The sequence below is a fragment of the Sarcophilus harrisii genome, chromosome 1, assembly GCF_902635505.1.
Source record: "Sarcophilus harrisii chromosome 1, mSarHar1.11, whole genome shotgun sequence".
NCBI lineage: Eukaryota > Metazoa > Chordata > Mammalia > Dasyuromorphia > Dasyuridae > Sarcophilus > Sarcophilus harrisii.
The window spans coordinates 167,731,062-167,752,247 of record NC_045426.1 but is presented as its reverse complement, the minus strand read 5'-3'; the positions used below and the strand labels follow the sequence as shown (position 1 = coordinate 167,752,247).

The 21,186-nt window shown below is 33.7% G+C and overlaps 1 protein-coding gene across 7 annotated transcripts in view; it reads left to right on the top strand.

Moving 5' to 3' along the window:
• ARHGEF28 (Rho guanine nucleotide exchange factor 28) overlaps window positions 1-21,186 on the top strand; it is a 352,261-nt gene that overhangs the window by 276,587 nt on the left and 54,488 nt on the right. For all 7 annotated transcript variants that reach the window (XM_031966506.1, XM_031966499.1, XM_031966513.1 and 4 more), the window contains 5 exons: window positions 6,024-6,202; window positions 9,435-9,526; window positions 11,673-11,855; window positions 13,412-13,543; window positions 17,711-17,811. In XM_031966506.1, the coding sequence (XP_031822366.1) occupies window positions 6,024-6,202; window positions 9,435-9,526; window positions 11,673-11,855; window positions 13,412-13,543; window positions 17,711-17,811 (687 nt within the window). The remainder of the gene's footprint in view (window positions 1-6,023; window positions 6,203-9,434; window positions 9,527-11,672; window positions 11,856-13,411; window positions 13,544-17,710; window positions 17,812-21,186) is intronic.

The window sequence follows — 21,186 nt, the reverse complement described above, 5'->3', positions numbered from 1 at the left end:
ATCAATGTCCCAGTTTTCCCACATCCCCTCCAACAATCATCATTATTTTTTCCTGTCATCTTAGCCAATCTGACAGGTGTGTAGTGGTATCTTAGAGTTGTCTTAATTTGCATTTCTCTGATTAATAATGACTTGGAGCATCTTTTCATATGACTAGAAATAGTTTCAATTTCTTCATCTGAGAATTGTCTGTTCATATCCTTTGACCATTTTTCAATTGGAGAATGGCTTGATTTTTTATAAATTAGAGTTAATTCTCTATATATTTTGGAAATGAGGCCTTTATCAGAACCTTTGACTGTAAAAATATTTTCCCAGTTTATTGCTTCCCTTCTAATCTTGTCTGCATTAGTTTTGTATGTACAAAAACTTTTCAGTTTGGTATAATCGAAATTTTCTATTTTGTGATCAGTAATGATCTCTAGTTCTGCTTTGGTCATAAAGTCCTTCCCCTTCCACAGGTCTGAGAGGTAAACTATCCTGTGTTCCTCTAATTTATTAATAATCATAATAGGTAATTAAAGAATGTTAGTTGACTAACTGACTCTTCCCAAAGGTAGCAAAATATCTGATTCCATGTGGCAGTTGAATTTATTGCTTTACCATCTTTATGATGTATATGATTATAAGATTATCATGAAGATAATTATACCTTATTTACCAACATCCATTGGTAAAGATGGTTTATAAAGACCTTGACAAACTTCTCTCAACTAGGTCAATATATACTCATATTTAATAATGTCAATGCAAAGGTAGGAACAGGAGAAAATGTCATAAAACAATTTTGAAAAATATGGATTGAGATAAAGAATATTAAAAGGCTTGTAGTCTACTCAGAAACTTGAGTGTTTTATATGCACATATGTATATGCATATGCATATATGCACACACATATATACATTATGAATAATTCATCATCACATACATCTTTCTAACTGTCTCATGTACAGTTCAAATAGAAGGACTTATTATTGGTAGTGAGATTATCCAAATGTTTATCTTGATAGATGACATTGTACTAATTGCATTCAACCCCAGAATACTACAAAGAATCCTCAGTTAAATCCATGGCAGCACAAAATAGATTGTGTAATTATCCACACTGGAAAAACAAAATGGATATAAAATGCATATTGCATAGACTGCAATATATAACTCTATCGACAGCCTGTCAAGTTAGTCTTTCAATATATATATGTCTATTTCAGATGGGTTGTTGCAGATGGAACCAGAATTGGGTCAAGCTGAAGGATTTGGATTGCTTTGCATTTGGGAAATTGTCCCATACTTTCAGTAATCCCAGTCTGTGATTTTTTAAGAACCTATCTCCTTAAAACCCATATTCCCACAGTATTGTCATCTGAGTGTAAATCATCAAATACTAGAGTCTCTGCAGAATTGAAATCAAAAGTAACTGAAAGGCCAATGGAAGTATTCATGGTGGGTATAAAAAGTAAGTTGAATTTATACACAAAAATGACATGATGAGAAGTGACATAAAATATATCCAGTGCAGGTAAGTTGTAAATAAAATTGAAAGTGAGATTCAAAAATAGTTATCTCATGTGCTACATTGGTAACCTTGCAGTATTAAAAGAACCCCAGAATGATTTCCTAGTATAATTTAGGTAGATCTTCTATGTAGGACTTAGTGTAAGATATGGATGAGAATCTTATAGCTAAGAAGGTACAGTGGGAGTACAGAAGATCATAAATCCATTAAATAACATTGTGGTCTTCTTACTAATTTCTTAATTCATGGTTTCTTAATTAAAAGGATGAATAGACTTCAATTATAAAGGATCTTTTCTTGATATAAAATGGCATTTCATTCTTTGTGGAATACTGACCACTAATACAGATCATGACCTTTTCATTTCTGGAAAGATGCTTCTGTGTTTCCCTTATGTTCAAGTAAAATTCTCGAAGGCCAATCCTTTGATCCCAAGCCTTTGTAAGTTAGGCAAAGTTGTTTGGAAGACAAAAACATGCTCCGTCTTTGGGCTCATACTCAACCTTTTCCTGCTCAGGAGGGATTCCCCAGGCATCAGGAGGCTTTACACACAAAGTATAACCCCCATTATTATCATGAAGATAATTGTAGCTTATGTTACAATATCCGTTGGTGAAGATGAAAAAGTAAAAATCTTTTATGAAGACCTTGTCGAGCTTTTCCAAACAATATCAATATGCTTTATATTTAATAACATTTGCTTTAATATTTGGTGATGAGTTCAATATTTTTCTTGCATTTTGTAAAGACCATAGAGAAGATTGAATTTGCAGCAGTCATTCTTGCTATCCTCTTAGCTTGGATCTCATCCAAAGGGGATTAATTTGAGTAATGAACCAAAAGATTTCTTTGTAAGACAAACTCTTCCATAAGGAACTTTCATGCCAAGAATCTTAAGGGTAACTTTATAGTGAAAATCTAGTGCTCAGCTATGTAATTATAATCATTATAATTCTTATATTCACAGAATGTCTAAGCTAGTTGGACCTTAAGAATCCAGAGATTTACTTCTAGGCATGTGTCCCAAAAGAGATTTAAAAAGGGGGAAAGACTTACATATACAAAAATATGTATAGCGGCTCTTTTCTCAGGAAAAAGAGTTGGACATTGAGGGGATGCTCATCAATTGCGGAATTGCTGAATAAATTGTGGTATGCGATTATAATGGAATACTATTCTTCTATAAGAAATGATGAGGAGGATGTTTTTAGAAAAACCTGGAATGTTCTCTATGAGCTCATGCAAAATGAAATGTACTATGTACAAAGTAACAGCAATGTTGGGGGATGATAAGCTATGAACAACTTTCCTATAATACAAGATGATTCAAGACTTCTCTGAAGGACTTATGATGAAAAATGCTATCCATACCCAAAGAAAGAACTGATTGTGCCTGAAAAAAGATTGAAGAATACTTTAAAAAAACACAATTTTATTTTTCCTGAAGGTTTTTTTAGGGGCGGGTAGGAGGAGATCTATGTTTTCTTTCATAACATGACTTTTATGAAATGTGTAGGGTATGAGGGAAGAAGGGAGAGAATCTGGAATCCTAAAAGTTTTTTTTAAAGTAAAAACTGTTTTACATGTAACTGGGAAAAATAAAATATTAAAAAAAAGAATCTAGAGGTTTTTAACCTGGGGTCTGTGACCTCCTCCCTCTTTGTCTCCTTCCTTCCTTCCTTCCTTCCTTCCTTCCTTCCTTCCTTCCTTCCTTCCTTCCTTCCTTCCTTCCTTCCTTCCTTCCTTCCCTCTCTCCCTCCCTCCCTCCCTCCTCTTCCTTCCTTCCTTCCTTCCTTCCTCCCTCCCTCCTTCCTCCCTTCCTCCCTCCCTCCTTCCTCCCTTCCTTCCTTCCTTTCTTCCTCTCATCCTTCCTTCCTTCCTTCCTCCCCTTCCTTCCTTCCTTCCTTCCTCCCTTCCTTCCTCCCTTCCTTCCTTCCTTCCTCCCTTCCTCCCTTCCTCCCTTCCTTCCTTCCTTCTTCCATCTCCATTTCTCTATGTTTATCTATTTGCCTAATTTCATCTCTATCCATATCTATTTTCATCTATCTCTATGTATATAAGTGAAAGAGAGTAACTATATCAATATGATTGCTTTCCTCTGTAATCTTATGTATTTTATATGTTTAGACATTATTATGAGAAGGTGTCCGTAGATTTCATCATATGGCTAAAGGGGTCCATGAAAAAAAGAAAAAAATTAAGAACCAATTTATTCAACCTCAATATTTTATGGATGAGAAAATTATGGATGTCCGGCAGAGTAACATGTTGATCCTGATCATCACATTAATATATATCAAAGCTCGGGCTTGAATGCAGATCTTCTGATCTGGTGATAGATCCTGTATAAATACTGCCTCCAAATATGGCTCAAGGACCCACATACTCAAGAACAAAGACATTAGACATGCCTCTTTCATCTACCTTGATAGCTCTTCCCAAATGGTCAATGGATTACCTTTGAATACTTTTTATTGGCAGGGGAGGGAGAGAGGGAGATGGTTGTTTTTGCTCTTAATTTATCTTTTCTTCTGATTCCCTGATAATTTCTTTTGACTGCTCCCAAATCATTTCAGGCCTTTTGTTGATTTGGATTGATGTCCGAGAATTCTACCTCTGCAATTTTCCATGTGGAGTTGGGAGGATTTAAAAAGTCATTTATAAAAAGATAGTATCAGTTCAAATATGATTAATTAGATAAGTCTACTATTTTCAAAAGTATTGCACCTGAAACATACAAATGGCTGTCCTGATTTGAGAGTGAGAGATGCCAATGATAGCTATAAATTTAGAATATTTACAAAATGAAAAAAGCAACAGATTAGAAAACTAATTTCAGTTTGCTAGCAACTCATATTTGGTCATTTTACTACCGAAGACAATAGATAAAATGTATTTGGAAAATTTGAACATGTAAAACACTATAAATTTTGTGTTTGGGGAGAGATTTTTAAATTACAGCAGCTATATTATAAGATTACTTTAGAGGGTTTTTTGGATAAAATTTAATGTTCAGGATTAGATTGGGCGAGAGGGAAGAAGGAAGGAAAGAAAAAACAAGCATTTATTAAGCACCTACTATGTGTTTGGAATGGTTCAAAGGACTTTACAAATACATGTATACTTTTCACATCATGACTTTCCCCATTGCAGTTTTGATATATTGTGGCTTGGCAAAACAAATTAGCTGAAAATGTTTTTGGAGTTTTATAGAAGTTGTAGACAACACACAAAGGCTAGCTATTGACAGAGAAAGTTTAGAAACTCAAAACTGCATGTACATAATATATATATATAATATTGTCTGATATCAACATATTTTATCTTTTAATAACACAATTCAGGCTTTTTCTCTGGTATAAAGAGAAGGCCAAAAAATTTTACATGGATTTTCCAGATCACTGAAACACCATGCCTTTAACTCCCATCATGTGGAAATGATAATTGCATTATCTCATTTGCTACTTATAACCATGGTAGATGCTCTCCATTTTATAGCTGAGGAAATTGAGGGAGGTAGATTAGGTGACTTACCCTGGATCACAGAGTTATTAAGTTAAGACCTCCTTTGAGTTGAAGTTAAGATCCAGAGCTCTATCTATTGTACTACTCAGCTGTCAACAATCTATTTAAAGGTTTTACATTGGATGAGGTTTTATCTAAAATTTGATGTCATGTTTTATACTTGTGTTAATGAGAGCTTTATCTAAGAAAATGATGTTTGATGCAGTCTTTATGATCTAGTTTATATGCCTCTTAGAATGAAGAAATGGATAAGAAAGTGAGAAAATTTGAGTATTGTAGATTATTTTCTAAGATTTATTTTGTTTGAATGGGAAAAAAATAGCTGAGTAGTGAGTTTTCACAAACTAATTTACCCATTTCTCTTGTCTTTTTTTTTTTCATTACACTTTTCTTATATTGCTCAGCTAACATTTCCATGACAGATTAAATAAAGAAAATAAAACAAATTTAAATGTACACCATTCAATTTAGCTACATGTTAATGAAGCTGGTAAAATGTTGATGAGTTAGAGGATAGTGTGTTATAGACTGAACCTCATGATTTAAGAGAATTTTGTGGAATTTTTCATTTCTATGACTGATATCTACTTATATGAATAACTTAGTTTTTATAAATGATCCTCAACTGGTCCTGGTCAGGATCACCAGAGTTGTCAAAAGATTATTTCAAGAGTTCTGTAAGGCCAAATTTATTTGCATAATAAAAACTATTAATATTTTATTATTAATTATTATCCATTAATTAGTATCATTGATATTAAAATGCCTTGATTTCTAAAAGGGCAAATGTTAATAGATAGAACCTCATAAACAAAAGTTCTTTGGGAGTCTTTAACAATTTCTAAAAATTTAAAGAGGTCCTGAAATTAAAAAGTCTGAGAACTTCTTCTCTGTTAATATCTTTAGCAATAGGCATTTAGATGAAACAATTGCCTCTGGAAGTGACATTATTTTATTTAGATTTCTTTTCATTTTACTTAGGACCAGAAGCCATCTGTTATCTCCCTTCAAAAGCTGATTGCTAGAGAAGTAGCCAATGAGGAAAGAGGGATGTTTCTCATCAGTGCTTCATCTGCTGGCCCTGAGATGTATGAAATTCATACCAATTCTAAGGAAGAGCGTAATAACTGGATGAGGAGGATACAACAAGCAGTAGAAAGGTAATGTTGCAATGTTATCTTGTACTAGGAAATGAAGCTGATTGTTGAGGGAAGATCATTCTAACCTTATCTCCAATCCTCCCCTAAATAAAGCCTTTGTTCCAGCCAGATTGATCCACCCACTCTCCCTTGAAAACGCCTTGGGTATTGCTGCCTCTCTTTTTATTTATTATTTTCCTGCCTGGAATCTCCTCATCCCTCCTGTCCACCCATTTGACTTCTACCCATCCTTCAAGAATCATCTCCAGTCACAGCTCTTCCATGAAGCCTTCCCTGACTACCTCAAGTTCTCTTTTTTATTTTTACACAGAGTTCCTATAGTGTCCGATGTGTACCATTCAAAGGGCATCCATAACATTAGTATGTTATGTATGAGCTATCTTTTTTGTGTGTCTGTGTGTGAAATGTTTCTTAACTCCCCAGTTAGATTATAAGCTCTTTGAGAACAGGGACCATTTCTGATTTTTCTTTGTATCCCTTGTAATGGCTAGCAGAATATCTTTCAAATTATAGGTACTTAATAAATATATTGATTACTTGATCTGTATATCTTTAACTAGGGCAATTACATGATATAGCATATGGAGTAGTGCTTGAAGTCAAGAAGGTTCCTCTTTCTGAGTTCAAATCTTGTCTCAGACACTTATCAAGATTTGTGACCCTGGGTAAGTCACTTAACCCTCTTTGCCTCAGTTTACTCATCTGTCAAATGAGCTGGTAAAGGAAATGACAAATCACTTCAGTATTTCTGTTAAGAAAACTCCAAAATGGGGTCATAATGAATCAGATGTAACTGAAATGACAGCACAGTATCCTTAATTACATTTTTCTTATTGCCTTTCTATAGAAATGATTAAGGTGATTTGCAATAGTTATTAGATTTAAAAAAAATTTATTGTGAATTTAAGAACAATAATAATTTTGTTGTTGTTGAGTCATGTTCAACTCTTTGTAACCCCCATTTAGGGTTTTCTTGGCAAAGATACTGGAGTATGCCCCATTTCCTTCTCCAGTTCATTTTACAAATGAGGAAACTGAGGTATATAATGCTAAGTGACTTGCCCAGAGTACTGAAGCCAGATTATAACTCACAAAGATTGAATCTTTCTGACTCCAGCATTGGTATTCTATCTACTGCACCACTAGTTGCTCTAACAATAACAGTAGTTAATATTTACAAAGCACTTTAATGTTTACAATGCATACATGTTATCTCATTTGATCCTCACACACTCTTGTGAGGTAGGTGCTATTGTTGTCCCAGTTTTATGAAACAGGCTGACAGAACTTATTTGACTTATCTAGAAACATATAGCTTGTAAATGTCTGAAGCAGTATTTGAAACCCAGTCTTCATGATACCAAGTCTAGCAACTTTTCCACATGGTTTCATAGTTTGGAAGGAGAGAAATATTTAAAAATGTATCTCTTATTCTCAATGTAAACAATAAATAAACAAAAGACAAGAATTTCCAGGAACACAATGGAATGCAAAAGAGGATTATATATGAAAATCACAAGTCTTCTACATTTCCTACTGCTTGATTTTTTTTAAGTATAAAAATAAATTCTAAATGTTATTATCAAAATTGTCCTGCTTGTCTGTGCTTTCATCCAGACTTCCTTCTAATGTCTTTTGAACATTAAAAAAATGTTTCAATGATCTTTTAAAATTACATTGTTATCAATATTGCTAATTTCCCTTCCCCATCTCCTCTCTTCCTCCCACTAAAAAGAGGCAGATATATTTCTTTATATATCTCTATCTTTCTATCTCTGTCTATCTATCTATCATCTATCAGTCATCTATCTATCTATTATCTAGATGTATATAAACAGACACCATATAACAAATAAGCATAGCAAAGCAAAGAAAATACAAATAATGACCATGACCGCAAGATATATGTTTCTTGCTATACTCTGAGTCCAATAATTCTCTATTAGATTAGGAAATCTGGTTGATCATCACTTACGTCATGAATGTTTCAAAATTGTTTTTTCATTATAAAGTTTTCTTTTATAATTTTTTCTTTTGGTTCTTATTATTTTACTCTGCATCAGTTCAAACTACCCAGGATTTTCTGATATGTTTTCCATCATTTCTTATAGTACAATCGTATTTTATCATATTGATATACAACAATTTGTACAGTCATTTATCAGTTGATGAACAGCCCACTAGATTCTAGTTCTCTCCTTTTCTCACCTTTCCTCTCCTTTTCCTTTTCTTTCCATCACCTTCTTCCGGACTGGGAAGTTTGTTTTGCTTGAGAATATCCCCCCTCTGTTGTTTCCCTTCCTTTTAGTTATCCCTTTTCCCTCTCTGCATTTGTTATCTTCCATGTTGCATTTGATGTATTTTGTCACCAAACTGTTTATAGTTGTGCATAAAAATCTATCCCAGATTTCTCTTTCTTATTTAACTAGCTCAATGCCCTTTGAAGATAATAAGTTTCTGAAGGAACATTTGTTTCTTTTCCCTAAGGGAGAATTCTTAAACTAAATAAGGAATAGAGATGATCATAGAAGATAAAACGGACAGTTTTGTTTACATAACATTGCTTTTGCTCAAATAAGATAAATACTGTTTGAATTAGAAGGGAAATAGCCGGGACAAATTTGTACATCATATTTTACCATATATATCCAAAATATTAATAATTTATGCACACACATAGAAAAGTGGGAAAGATGAGAAAGAAAGAAGAAAGAATGAGAAAAAAGAACAAGGCCTTTCTTCAGTAGATAAGTAGTCAAAGGTTATGTATAATCAGTTTTCAAATTTAAAAAAATCAGATTATTTGATGGATCTTAAAAGATAATTAAAAGATAAAAAATTATTTTAAATACTCAGTTTTAGTTTTCTTTTTCCTCAGCTGTCTCCCCCCCTCCAAAAAAAAATCCAACAGCATGAAAAAGGATACATGTATTAGAAAGTAGAAGTTCATATTTCATTTCAATGGCTGCCAAATATGTTCTTCTTCTGTACTGAAACTTTTCATTTTAACACTGTCCTTGGGTTGTGAGCCATGGAACTGTCATATAATATTAGAAAGTTCTCTTGGCACTGGATAAGGTCCAGGATAAATCTACAGTGTACCAAATTTCTCTATCTAGTACTGTGTTGGTCAGTCTATAGATCATTATTCCAGCGTGTTTCTTAATGAATGTAGAATGAGAACATAAGGATTTCATTTCAAGTTGTCTCTGTCAATGATTATCTTTTTCAGTTGCCCAGAGGAAGAAGGGGGAAGGATGAGTGAATCTGATGAGGATAAAAAGAAAACTGAAGCAAGAGTAGCTAGAATCCAGCAGTGCCAAGGTATGGTGGATCCTTAAGCCACAGCTGTCTAGTCATCAAATAAGTTTGTTTTGAAGGCAAATTTGAGAGTTTAGTGCCCCCATTCTATTTTACATACCATTATGTAATTGTATATACTATTGTCATAGTCACAGACACCCTAGCATATTAGAGATGGAAGGGATCATGGAGACTGATCAATTCTCACATTTTATGGATGAGGACATTGAAGCTAAAGAAATAATGCCTTGTCCAAAGTGACAGAGGCAATTAATTGTAGAGCAAGAATCAGAACTCAAGTGTTTTGCCTAATCAATGGTTGCTTTTTTCAATATACCCTATCTTGCTCCCATTTGTGTTCTTTTTTCAATAAAATTTCTAATTGATTTTATATATATATATAAACATATATAATCACACATAAATTACATATATGTATAGATTATGTATAATGTATAATTATATATTCACATGATATGATATATATTTAGTATAATATACAATATATTGACTTTTATAATATATACATGCAATATATAATTATATAATCATATGATGTGATATGATTTAGTATAATATGCAGTATATACAGAACAGTATAGTATAAAGTATATATAATATATTGAATATATTATATAACAAACATTAATGTATTTATATCATGTAATATTTGCAATGGAATAGAAATATTTTATATTTTTATATATTACAATAGGATGTTTATGTTATATAACACACAGGATATATTACACATGTTCAGGGTAATATATCATAAGCAATATGTAAACATATGGTATAATATTTTATTATATAATATATACAATCTAACGTATTATAAAACATATATTTATTATATTTGTTTATATAACATTAAGGTGTTAAACACAATATGGCATATCACATAGTTCTATTATATGTATATAGTACATTATCTATATTATACATGTATTTATATTATATAGTATATATTTATATCATGTATTTAATTGTGTTATATGTCATATGCTTTTAGTACATTCCATATATTTATATTATATAAGTATATATGTGGTATATATACATATAATGTACTTAAATACACCTATATTGTAGTGAAAAGTGCACACATAGAAATAACCAATGACTATGAATTCTTATAAACAGAAATAAGCCAATGTATTAGGACCTACCTAAGGCAATCTGAAGTTCAGTTTTTTTACAGTTTTTAATTTATTTATTGGTGAATCATGACAGAATTATCTAAAGTCCATTCTTTTTTTTTTTTTTTTAATTTGTTTTCTTTTTGAGCAAAGCAATTGGGGTTAAGTGACTATCAGAGTCATACAGCTTAATACTTACACAACTTAATACTTGTGTTAAGTATCTGAGGCTGGATTTGAACTCAGGTCCTCGGGATTTTAGGACTGGTGTTTTATCTGCTGCACTATCTAGCCACCACTTAAAGGGTCCATTTTTAGTGTCAGATTCAAGACTGAACAGAAAATAACAATCGTTACTATATAGCAGCGAATGCCATTTCTTGAAACTGGCAACATTGCTATGGCAGAATCTTTTGTCTTCTCTCCTCCCTCTCCCCAGTAGAGTCTTAGCTTCTTGAGATTAGGGACTCCTGCTTTTATGTTTGTGTTTCATAGGCATAAATTAGGGGTTTAATAACTATTGATTTAATGGAGTTGTAACTTGTCTCCAAATGATAATAAAAGCTAATATTTATGCAGAATTCCTCCCCCCAAATTTTTAATTTTTAAATTAATTTTAATTACTTAAAAACTATTTGGAGCACCCTGTTTAAGTTCATTGGGCATCACAGTAGAGAGGAGCAGATGTGAAGAAGACTCATCTTCCTGAGTTCAAAGCTGACCTCAGGCATTTACTAGCTGTGTGACTCTGGGAAAGTCTCTTAATCCTGTTTGCTTCAGTTTTTTTTTTTTTTTTTTTTTTTCCATCTGTCAAATGAACTGCAGAAGGAAACAGCAAATCACGCTAATATCTCTGCAAAAAAAAAAAAAAAATCCCAAATGGGATCATAAAGAGTCGTATACAACTGAACAACTCAATATAAGTCCTTTAAGGTTTGCAAAGTAGATGCCATATGTTATCTCATTTAAGATAGTGTTTCTTCTAATGTGAACAATGGTTTTACCCTTCGACAAATATAATTTTGCAGAGCTACTTAGAAACCAGGACCAACAGATCTGCACATATTTGGAAGAAAAGTTACATATCTATGCTGAACTTGGAGAAATGAGTGGACTTGAAGATGTGCATTTAGAACCTCATCTCCTTATTAAGCCTGACCCGGGAGAAGCTCCTCAGGCGGCCTCATTATTAGCAGCAGCACTAAAGGAAGGTGAGTTGATTTAGAAAGGAAGCTGCTAAATTCAGCCACTGTTGGATACATAAAACTTGGATGACTAAGAAGTACCCCATCTAAGCACTTTAAGGCTAGATCTAGTAAATTGATGTGATTTCCCAAAGTGAAAGATGTTATGATGGGTTTACTCTGACGGAAGTCCGACACAAAAAGAAGCATCCTGATAATGGGTGTGCTCCACAACTAAAATTCAGAGACATTGCCACGTTCATTTTAGTCAAGCTTTGAACATCCACCCTGTCAAGATTTTTACTAGAGTACTGACAGTAAAATCAAGTGCTGAACACATATGCTAAATAGATACTTAATTGTTTGTTGAATTGTTATGGGTTCAGCTACCTTCATTGCTTTTGCCCTTTTTTGATTGGATTTGTGACAATGACAGACCCTAAATGCAGGCAGTCATTGAGAAGCTGGAGAGCTCCCAAGAAGCCAGGACAGCTACTAGCAAGCTTGTCAGCCCTGAATAATTGATAATCAACACATCTACTTGTACCTGAGAGCTTTTGTTGCCAGAATGAGGACATTAGTTATTTTAAAATTTATTAGGTCCCTATGATGCTTTTCCTCATTCTAGTTGACATTCTTTCATTTTATTTTATTTTTGGGAGTATTTTTTTTTTCACACCCCTTTTACTTCAAAATATATGAACATCGTCATTGTGTATGTTTTTTTTTTTTTTTTTTGGTTCTGATCATTTTATTTGGTATTATTTTATATCAATCTTCCCGTCCTCTGCATTCTTCATATCCATCGCTTATTATGGCACAATAATGTTCCATTACATTTGTTTGTAACAACTTATATAAATATCAATCAATTGATTTGCCTTAATTTAAAATCAAATGTTTTAGCTCTGGTCTTCATGAATAACTAGTATTTTCAAATAATACTTTCATAATACCTTAGTTAATTGAACTGCAGAGAAGTTTTTCCATTATATATATATTTTTGTTTTCTTTTAAAAATAGTTTTATTGTTGCTTTTTGTATTGGTCATCAAAAGTATACTATGGGCTTGGACACTACAATCATTTCTGGGCATTGGCCCAGTACTCTTCATGGTAACATAGACAATCTACAGCTATTGTTACCATGTTTGACAATGTATGCTAGATTCCAAATCTCTGGTCCTTCAGTTGAAAAAAACTGAAAGTTAGAAAAGTATATTTCAGCACTACTATCTGAGACCATTACAGTTGGATACCTTACAGTGTTGTTTCATTTACATAATTATAATTACGTGTATTTTGTTGTAGTTATACTGAATTCTCTCTGCATCACTTCAAACAAATCTTGCCATGTTTCTCTGAATTCTTCATATATGTCATTTCAAAAGGCACAACATTTCATTATATTTATATGCCTCGATTCATTCAGTTATCACCTAACTGGTGGACTCTCACTTTGTTTCCAATTTTTTGTTACCACAAAAAAAAGGCTTCTATGAACATATTGGCATATAAGAGACCCTTCAGATGTCAAAACTTAGTTCTCCTCCTTAACCCAGTCTTGTGCATTTGTCTCTTCAGCTGAAAGCCTCCAAGTTGCTGTGATGGCCACACAAACAGGTGATACAAATCATTCATCAGAGGAGAATTGTGGAGAACTGGGCTCGACAGACACACTCCAGGCTAGCGAAGTACTTGCACCTTCTACTGCTTGTAAGTGGATTTGGAATGGAACAAAAGACTATCCAGACTGTTGGGAAAGAATGAGTTCTTATTAGATGAATTGGCCTCCCTTAGTCAGGGGCTTTTGATTGTCTGCCCATCTCTGCCATCTCTATAACTTAATCTTAAAGTGTTCCTAGGAAGATATTTTCCATATGCAAAAATAAGGGGGATGAATGTTTCTTTTCCTTGTGATAATGGAATAGGATTAGTTGATACTACTCTCTTTGATTTAACACTTCTCAGTTAACAACAAAATGTCTGAAGTTAATAGCCTATAAAAGAGAGGATTAACCAGGACAAAGCAAACTGCTTCCTCCAGGAATCTAACCCTTGACTTTGGTCTCATGTATCCACTGAGACAACAGACCCAGACAATTAGAAATGATGCATGCTCCTTCTTCTCCCCCCCCCCCCCAAATACATATCTACAAGAAAGATAAGGATGTCAAAAGAATTGTTCCTAAAAGGGGAAAACCAAAGCTCAGCTCAGAGCCAGTTAGTTAAGGATGTATTCCAATTTCTTTCAAATGCAGGAGGATTGAGGTGGAGGAAAATGAGTTAGGTAAACTTTCAAGACTTCATGTTTCTGTTACTGATCAAGCACCATCAAAATCTGAGTATCATGCTGATTGATATCTTCTGCAAAAGTTCCTGAGGTGGAGCTGCATAGCCATGGACATAGTGCATTGCTCCATGACCATGGAGAAATGACATAAGCCTCCTTCCAGATAGTCATAAATGCACAATGATTAATCCTTTTACAAGTAGTCAAAGTTTTGAGAGAAAAATTGCAACTTTGGCATTTCTTTAAAAATTCAGTGCTCTTTTAATTAAGATAAATAGAAGCAGGAGAGTTTCTTTTAAAAAAAATACAGATTCTGTACAATATAATAAATTTTTCTTCTCAGGTCCTGCTTGGTCTAATTTTCAGTTTCTATTTCCAGAATGTGTACACATGTTTCCCATTTCTACAAATCCCAGATTGAGCTACACAGGGCGATTTCCTTTTTAAAAAAGAATCACTTTTTTGTGATTGAGGAAGTATTATCTAAAAATATATGTAGGCATCTGCTTCTTCCCTTTCCACCCAAGGGAGTACTGGAAGAGGACCTCTTTTCCATCTCTGCAGCTGCAAAGAACACATGATCACTTCTTCCTTCCTCTCATGTTTGAGGTGGTTCCAAGTTTCCTTGCTTCCATCACCCAGACTCATCACAGGGCTTAGAGAAATTTCTAATGTACTTCCTTTACCTGTTGCCACTGTCTGGATCCTTTGATATTGAGCTTTTTCCAATATTGTATCATCAAGATGAATACAGTGTAGGGGGATGGTGAGGAAGATGTTGTCCATTCATTGTGCTTTGTCCGTAATTGGGTGCTGGGGTTAACACATCTGGGGAGGCTGCTTTGCATTATGCTGTCCCCAGAGGAGGTGCCGGTGAGTAGGGACAGGTGTGTGCATTCCATTCCTGCCCAAGGTAAGTCCTCTTCTGGAAGTTCAGCAAAATCTAAAGTTCTCTTGAGCTTAGAAGATACTTGACTGTGACTGGATGAGTTCTGAAATTGCTCTACGGTTTAATGTATTCAAAGTCAGACCCAAGATACCTTAGATTTCCAGACTGAATTAGATTCCCAGAGTCTGACTGAGAATTACTGGGATGAGATACTTGGTTTCTTGGGAATACATGCTGGAAAACCCCTTAACTAGACTGAGACTGAATATACTTCCTGTATTGAGGGGAAATTTTATTTCTCTGTTCCTTTCTCTTGCCTTTATTTTACTCAAACTCCTTTTGAGGGTTTTGTGTAATTTTCCCCCTAAATGTTACTGTCGTCATTTCTCTCAGGAGAGGAAAATGACAGATTTTTTTAGCACTTCATTTAGTACATTTTATTGAGTGTTAAGTAAAGTGTCTAACAGTGGAATCTTCTTTTGAATGAAATGAAATCTAACTGAGCAGGGAACAGGTGGGGGAACCATTCTCCTAAGTTAATTTTGATCTTTTAGCCCACTTCATTGAAAAGAAATTTCACATATACATAAGAAAAGGCTCTTAATACATCATAGAAGTGTGTATTGGACTCCTGGTGCCTTCTCACTGCTGTGATGCTGAAGATCTCTATCATTATATAGCTAATTAAATAAACATTTAACTAAGAATGTTCTTCTATGGAAAGACATAGATAAGATGAGGTGAGCAGGAATAGGTAGATCACTGTCTTAGTTATTAGAGGGAATGTCTACATAGATGAAATCATATATTTCCTTAAGCACTTGAACATACTTCTCCACATAGGTATGGAGAGTCCCAAAGTGGCACTATAGAAAAATACACTCAAATAAAGGGGGAAAGGAGAAGAGAAAGAAAATGAATGGGGGAAGGAAAAGAAGGGCAAAACATAGATTAGTGAAGAGAGTGCTGGATTTTGAATCAGAAAAAAAAAAAAACTAGGTTCAAATCAGGCTTCTAATACTCATTAGCTATAATCTTGGGTAAGTTATTTAATATCTGTGTGCCTCAGATAATTCCCAATGACTTATCAGCCAAGTGAAAGGCAGCTTTATTTAGCCTAAGATGGGGGTATATCCATGTTGGGTATGCCCTTAGCTGATGGAATCACAAATCCCTTGTTCTTATACAAATATGTTCAGGTATGTAACTTGATTTAAAAATATCACAAGATATACACAGGTTTTGTCAGTACTCTAATTGGATATGGAGCAAATAAAATATATTATGTGAAAACTCTCTGAGAGGTGAAAAGTGCTATATAAATATAAGGTGAATAGAGTTTAAGTTCTATAATATAGTATTAGTAAATAAATTTAAAATCTCATAAGGAAATCTTAACAGTTAACTGTTAAGTTAAATGATGTGTGATTTTTTTTTCAGATTTTCCTCAAGTGCTATTTAAAAGTTTTTAAATTGATATCTCTTGTTTTTAAATTCATAAAATTTTCTAAGTCTTCTTCCCCTTCCCAGAGAGCTATTTGTTCTAACAAGTAATAATTTTCAAAGAAAATAAGAGGAGTAAAACAAATCAGAAAAACTGATCAAAACATCAAAAAATTCAGAAAATATATGCAGTATTCTAGTAGTGGACCTACTATTTTGATACTCTTGATTTTTTAAAATTTAAATGGCTATTCAGCGTATTAATTTGTAGCATAAGAAAAAAGTAATAGTTTTGAAATGATTGAAAAGTATTTGGAGGAATAGAGATTTTTATTCCTTGAGTACTGCATTGGAATATAATAGACATTTATCTTTATGACCCTCATGAAAATACCTCATTCTTACCTTCCATATGCTTTGGCATGTTTGTCAGTGCTTGCTGTATTGCTTATTCTCCTTATCCAATAAGTGAGCTTTGTCATTTTCGTAATAGTATGAATAGTATAGTATGAAATACTATATGAAAATAGTATAAAATATTATGTGAAAATAATATGAAATCTATTGTTTTACTCCCTGTCCCCTATAAATTTTATGGACATACTGTTCTTTCCTCAGTAACCTATATTAAATTTTTGGCAAGACTTCCCTGATTAAGTGGAAAAGACTTGTAAAATCCAGTCTGAAGAAAAAAGAAGCATTAAAAGTTATAGATAGGTGGATAGATATAGATCTATATCTAATTACATGTAACATCTACATATCTATATACATATGTACACATCTTTATATACCTGTATATGTATTTCAGTGCTTTAAGGTTTGCAAAGTACTTTACAATTATCTCATTTTATCCTCACTACAACCCTGGAAAGTATGTATCCCCATTTTACAGATGAGAAACTGAGGCAAACAGTGGTTAAGTGACTTCCATAAGGTCATGCAGTTTGTAAGTATCTGAGGCCACATTTGAGCTCAGGTCTTTTTGACTCCAAGTCTAACCCTCCATCTATCACATCTATTTGCCTCTTTCAATGATTTTTACACCATTTTTTTTCTCTATTAGTATGTAAACTCCAAGAGGGCAGGGATTTTTTGTCATATTTCATTTTAATACTTTAGATATTGGGGCTTCACTAAATATTATTTGATGTTATGGCTTAGAAAATATTTCACATCCTTTCATAATTTAAATGAGCATATTTTCATGAGTTTGATAAGTTCTTTCTTGTTTCTGTCTTAAATGGTGCGCTTTCAGCACAAGTTACCGAAGGAGAAGGAAGAAGAGAATCTTGTGATTTGGATTCCTGTATCCGTGGTATTGTAAATAACATGACAAGCCCTGATGCAGGGGAGAAGGTATTGTTGCTCAACTATTAGTAAAATGCATTTGTTATTTTATAAAATAAAAGTCAGCTGAAGCTGAATTTCCTGGACCATAAATGACAAGAGAAATGATAGCAAGAATATCAGTATTTGTATTATTTTCCTGAATTACTTTATCTTTCTCTCCCCTTAATTTGAACATCCATATGAATAGCTTTACCATGTAGGGGATTAACAAAACAGCAGATTTTTAAAAAGCATTAAAAAGATTTTATAATCTGATGAATTGTGTGTGTGTGTGTGTACCTTCTCTTCATCTTTTTCTTATTTTTCACCCAAATGCCCTTTTTTGTCTTTGTTTTTTTTCCCTTTTCCCTTTTGTGTGACTTTTTAGGTTTCATCTTTCCAACTTCAAAGATCCCATGTTCTTCCCATTGATAGCCACACTATTTACTTATGTCTTGGGGTGGTATCTTTATGACCTAAGATAGTCTTTTTTGGGTGATAGGAATTTATAAGCTTTCATCTCTCTTTGACGAGTTCTAAAAATGGGCATATTAGTAGTATACCTTTGCTATTTCTTGCACCCATGACACTTCTGATTGTGTTTAATTGGAATGGGATTGAGGCAATGGGGCAAGACCTCTGAATTCTGATTATTTCTACCACACAATTTAGATATGAAGAAATTTTGGAGAAAAGCTAGTCTAGGGGCTCTTAATCTTAGGTCTAGGACTCCCAAGGATGATATGGTTTCTGAACTTGGTTAGGAAAATATCTATATCTATATATCTTTATTTTAACTAGCTTTTAACTAAAATTTAGCATCTTCTTAAATTATGTAAATATTATTATGAGGTGTCCATAGGTTCCACCAAACCACCAAAAAGGTCCATGATAAAACAAAAAGGTTAAGAACTATACTTTAATAAAATCCTCCTTCCCATTTTCCTTTTGAGAAAACTGGAATTCAGGGATATCACTTATTTAAGGTCACACAAACAAGATTTGAACCCAGGTTCTTTTGAATCAGAATCTTGAGTTTTTATACTATAGCATAACCTGGCTTAGTCTTTAGTTTTACTGTATCTAAAATAGGAATATATTTATTAACATGTGTTCATATGCATCCATTTGATGCATCCCCAAATACATGTTTCTATAAAAAATAAAATTTTCTCCTTTATTAATTCTGATTATAAGCTTCCTAACTTATCACCTATCTTCTCAAATTTACTTTTCTCATTGAGGACTTCTTAATTTCTGATGCTCAGGAGTTGAATAGTATAATGGAGAACTGGTTTCTGCCTTCTTTCTTCCCTTTAAGATGGATAGGAAGGATGGATCAACTTTGCAGGTTGTTCTTATTAGAGTCAACTAACTTCCAGAAATTTTGCCCCCACAGCAAGATTTTGGGAAACTCTTGCTTTCCATAAGTGAGAAGAGGCATAAAGAGGGATCATTTAAATGACCATCTAGCCTTTGAAATACCATCAATACTGTGCTTTGGAATTTACTATTCTAGGTAGCTATGTGTGACTTTTTGGCATTTCTATAAAAAATTAGAAACAATTAAAGCTGAAATTGAAATAAAGAACATTTTTTGGCTTTTGGTCTCTATCAATCTTGTACTTCTCCAGATGTACCACGAGGTGGCTGACTAGCCCCATTAAAGAACAGCCCTCCAGGGCCAAGACGTTTTTGCATAAGGAACAATGTTTTGCCTGACTCATTTAGTTCTTGGGAAGCTAGTGGTAATTATCTAGAAATGACACCTCCCTCTCTGTTTCTCATGCCTCAGGTATCTATGGGTATAATTTAAAAGGAATCAATAGAGTAAACTAAATTTTGATTTAATTATTATAATCATGGAGGAGGAAAGGAAAATGGAATGGGGAAAAGTATTCATATGTATGTATGTACATACACATACACACATAATTCTCATGTATGTATTTCAAAAATAATCTCTTTTTTCTCTGTCTCTCTATATAAATGTGTATATGTATACTTCTTAATATGTTAAGAAGTATACAGACATATATATATATATATATATATATATGTCTGTATACTTCTTAATCTTTCTCTCCCTATATATAAAACATAAATACAAGTTTGTCCAGAGTTTGTTTGTTTGTTTGTTTCTTTCTTTCTCTCTTTCTCTCTCTCTCTCTCTTTCTCTCTTTCTTTTTCTCTTTCTTCTCTCCTTCCTTCTTCTCTTCCTCCCTTCCCCCCGTCCTTCCTTCCTCTCTTCCTTCTTCTTTCTCTCTCTGTATTTACACACACACACACACACACACAATTCAGAAATAACCTGGCAGCTTTTGCAGGCACCAGTGTAATCCCCTTAAATTGAAATCTTTTCAGTTGCTAGCAGGTAGTTAAATAGCCAAGCAGAGCTTTACCACACCTGCCATTTTTCTTGTTTTCCTTCTAGCAGACAAAATAACAGTAGTGGAGTGGTTCCAAGGCAGGTAGGAATTGTAATGAAAAGGAAGAGGAAGTAAATGTTGAGTACTTTCTTAAGGTTATGTAGCCAATCTCTCAATAATTGAGTTATTGGGCACATGCAAAGTCAGTCCATTGATAAATATTTATTTTGCCTACCCTGAGCCAGGCACTGTGCTAAGAGTTGGGGATTCAAAGAAAAATAAATGGCTGTCTTTCCTCTCCAAGATCTCTCATAGTCCAATGGGGATAGCTGAAGGTTTGCTGTCTTCATGGGCTGAATTTTAGAGATGCTCAGAGAGATTCGCCCTCTCTGTATGTCTAATACATTATCTCCATCATAGGGGCTCTTAACCTGTTTTGTATCCTGGACCCCTATATGGTGAAGTTTTTGGGCAAACACCTTCTCAAAATAAGAAAATGCTAAATTTGGGGTAGAGGTTAGTAAATTAAACATGTATTTTTCTCCATCCAACTTCACAGACTCCTTGAAATCTCTCCATAGATCCCTTGTGGGGGAGCTAGACTATAGGTTAAGAGCTTCCGCTCTAGTCATGCCAAAATTATTTGAGATCTCAGAGATGAGAATGTAATCTCAGAAGCTGGTCTCAAAGGAACCATGATCTATAGCCTTCTCTCTCTTTTATGCCTTTCTAACCTTGCTTTTGCATAGACTCAGCCATATTCTAATTGCAAGATATTCTGGCCTGAAAGAAATTTGGAGGGTCAACTTAGTCTTAGAGTCTACAAGGCAGCATGGATCCAGTGTTATACAAAAGTCTGGATTATAGTCTAGTGCTTCAGAGAAGCATTCCATTTGCTTTTGTACCAGGTAACCTTTTGAGTTTGCTATGATTTTTTTTTTTTTTTGTGTATAAGGTAACTTCCAAATTATTTTCTTTTTAAAAAATATGAAATCTTTATTCTTTGGGGGGAGAGAGAAGTTAGAGATTGTTT